The following is a 3,169-nucleotide window of genomic DNA, read 5'->3' as shown; positions in this document are numbered from 1 at the left end:
AAAATGTAACATAAAACTCCATCAACTTTCAAATTTTGCACAGTAAAATCCCTCTAACATCCAATTACTAGTTTTTCAGTTAGATGCTGACCTGGACAGTTTCAGCATGGAGCTTAGTCAGTATTTCTCTTTTCTCTCTCAAGCCATATGTAAATTGAATCATTTTTCTCTCTATAGACAGAATAATTTTTCATGCGTAAATAGAATAATTTTACACTTTGCATAAAAAAGGAGAGAGAAATATTGACTAAGTACCATGCGGGAGCTATTTACATCAGTTTCTAACTGAAAAATCAGTAATTGAAAGTCAAATGGATTTACTGTGCAAAATTTGAAAGTTTAGGGGGTTTTATGTTACATTTTAAAGTTAAAGGACTCTAATGTTACAACTATATAAGTTCAGGAACAGCTGTTAAAATTTATCTAAGAAAAAAGATAGAAGAACAGAGTCACACTAGAGAGAAGAAAGAGGGGAAAGGAATTACAAAAAGAGAGGAAGACAAGAATGGAAAGAAATCTGTATCTGAGAACTATCACTAATCTGCCATGGATGAACCAATTCTAGTTGTTGCTCACTGATCAAAGAGCTCTTATACCAATTTATTACATATCAGCTTACACACTTAGTGAAATAGAGGAATAGGGAGAGAAAGAGATAGAAAAAGATGAGAAGAGAAATAGATTGGATGAAAAAATAAATAAATTAGATGAGAAGAGGAGAATATTTAGAAATGAGAGAAAACTATTCTTGTTTATTGATTTTTGGAATAGCCTATTATAATATATATAGGCTCTAACATCTTTACAACTGCTGAACTACCACACACCACCCTCGTTATTTTACTCCTGTCACATATAATTTCTTTTTGCTAGTATTCATTACATTTCACTTCTATATATCTATCGGGCTTGCATATGGAAACTATTCCATTTTCTCTTCAATTGTCAGCTAGCCTTCTTACATGAAGTCTTTAATCACTTGTAAATTTATAATGAATTATACCATCTCCCAATCTTTAATATAATTCATCGATAGGCCATGCCCTTGAAGCTGCAAAAAAATGCACTGTTAACATCAACATACTGAAAACAATATCAGAAAAAAAAAATTACTATACAAGAAGGAAAGTGAAGTAAGATTCCAGATTTACCTTGCATTGAGATTTTCCACTCATCATCATAGCTAAGGGTCCAAAAGAAATACCCACGAAGCCCAAGGGCTTGAGCAAATCTAATTTTAGTAGTGGTAGACAAGGTATCATCATACCCAATCCATGATGATCCAGCATATGAATATGTGGATACAGTTTCCACATCATATAACACTGTTGCTCCATTGTCCTCGTTGAACTTCACCACCTCGGCAAAAGTCAGCACACCTTCATCTCCGGGGCCAAGTCCGACCGCCGGTGCCCCGATTCCGTTTAGATTTGGGTCTTTGAGCTTCCAAGTCCTCCCATACAATGGCAGGCCCATAACAACCATGTGCCGAGGCATTCCAGCCCTAATCCATGACTTAAGACCATAGCTTGTGCTTATATTACTCTTTGGATCATACAAAGCAGCATGGGCCCCTGTGACTGTAGTGTCCCAATAACCATGATAATCATAACACATTGCATTAATCCAGTCCAAGTTTTCCTTCATCGGTGCCACCGGGTACTTCCGGTACTTTTCGAACCATAAGAACTCCACGGAAAAGTACACGGCAGCCGTGAGCAATAGAGGAGGCTTTTTTGTGGTCTTAGCCTCCTTCTGGATAGCATCACGCCATTCTTTAAATAAATAACCCAGGTCTTCCATCTCTTTTGGGTCCTTAGGAGATTCCCAGTCCAGATCCAGCCCATCAAACCCAAATTTTCTTGCTACTTCAATAGCTGAATTTATGAACACCTTGCGTGACTTTGCCTCTGATGCCATCCTAGCAAACTGGCGAGGATTAGCACCTCCATCGCCAATAGAGATGAGGGTTTTCACTGGTGGCTTTTTACGATGAAGGGTGGTTGAAAAATCAAGGAGGAGAACGGCGGTCGAATCGGGTATTTCGAACTTGAATGTGACATTGTTTGGCATGAGAAAAGCATAGTAGACATGAGAGAACAAGCTTGTGTCTATGGCAGAAGGTGGAAATGTTTCAGACCATGAAGGCCAATAAGCACCTTTGACTGCCGGCGGCGACGCCATGATGCATCCTGATCCGGTGGTGATGGTCAAGAGGACAATGATTGAAAGGAAGTACATAAATTTAAGGCCAGCCATTTGCCTAGGATTCGTCAAATGCATAGTTTGCATGAGAATATATATGTAAGAAAAAAATATCTAGATATTTATTAAAGTAGATGTTGACATTTTCTTTTGGACACGGAGTTTTGACGACTTTGGCTAACGTTTTATCCAAATTACCAGCTAGTGTTGAAATCATATTTAAAATTGTTGAAGTTATGAATAAAATATATATATATATATATATATATATATATATATATATATATATATATATATATATATATATATATATATTTGGTTTTTAGACTAATAATAGTGAATTAGGTAACAGATTAGATTGTCTAGAAGCTGTCCGCTGTAGAAGCTGTGACCAATTCAAAGTTTGTGCTATAAAATATTGAAGATGGTTTTTTTTTTAAATAATAATTAAAATTTAATCCTAAATAAATTGAGAAACTAATATTTGTTTGCCATAAAACTAATATGTGCTATAAAACTGCTGCTTGATTAAAGTATTGCTCTGTTGCAATCTTATTCAATGTGCTTGAGGATAGGAATTTATGTGAAGGAAAGACATATATATCCACTGCATAGCTTATTCAATTTGTTTTGGGGGGGGTGGGGTGGGGGGGAGGGAGAGGGGAATCAAACTTACGTAGAATTTTATTCTCAAAAACTTAATCAGATTTTTAATAACCTTCCAGATACAATGTTTTGTGGAAATTAAGTGGGATCAAGAAGTTGGGTTTACTCAAAAGTAGACAAAAAGATAATGATAAAAAAAAAGAAAGAAAATTTAAAGAGAAGTGGGAATTCTCTTGTACCATTCAATTTTTTCAACACAAAATTCAACATGCTAAAACAAAATAATGAAATGAAATATCTAGAATAATTCAGGATTTTTAAAAATAAGTTCATGTAAAAATATTGAATTATATTTTTC

At 35.1% G+C, this 3,169-nt stretch overlaps 1 protein-coding gene across 1 annotated transcript; it reads right to left on the bottom strand.

Annotated features, from left to right (window-relative positions):
• Positions 1–732: 732 nt before the first annotated feature.
• On the bottom strand, positions 733–2,293 carry LOC110657257 (class V chitinase CHIT5b). Its single transcript, XM_021814408.2, has 2 exons — positions 1,152–2,293; positions 733–1,051 (listed from the first exon to the last, which is right to left on the bottom strand). Exons 1-2 carry the CDS (start codon positions 2,290–2,292, stop codon positions 1,017–1,019), a joined length of 1,176 nt encoding a protein of 391 aa, XP_021670100.2. The 5' UTR covers position 2,293; the 3' UTR covers positions 733–1,016.
• Positions 2,294–3,169: the final 876 nt, after the last annotated feature.

The sequence above is a fragment of the Hevea brasiliensis genome, chromosome 12 (genome assembly GCF_030052815.1).
Source record: "Hevea brasiliensis isolate MT/VB/25A 57/8 chromosome 12, ASM3005281v1, whole genome shotgun sequence".
In the NCBI taxonomy this organism is placed as follows: Eukaryota; Viridiplantae; Streptophyta; class Magnoliopsida; order Malpighiales; family Euphorbiaceae; genus Hevea; species Hevea brasiliensis.
Note: the sequence above shows the minus strand (reverse complement) of the source record. Positions and strands in the feature narration are given on the sequence as shown.

What these genes read in the sequence shown, in the direction of transcription:
- LOC110657257 (XM_021814408.2), bottom strand. Translation starts at nt 2,292, where the DNA reads ATGCAAACTATGCATTTGACGAATCCTAGGCAAATGGCTGGCCTTAAA. An exon ending in GTGGAAAATCTCAATGCAAG is followed by an intron (nt 1,052 to 1,151) that starts GTAAATCTGGAA and finishes ATTTTTTTGCAG; the next exon opens with CTTCAAGGGCATGGCCTATC.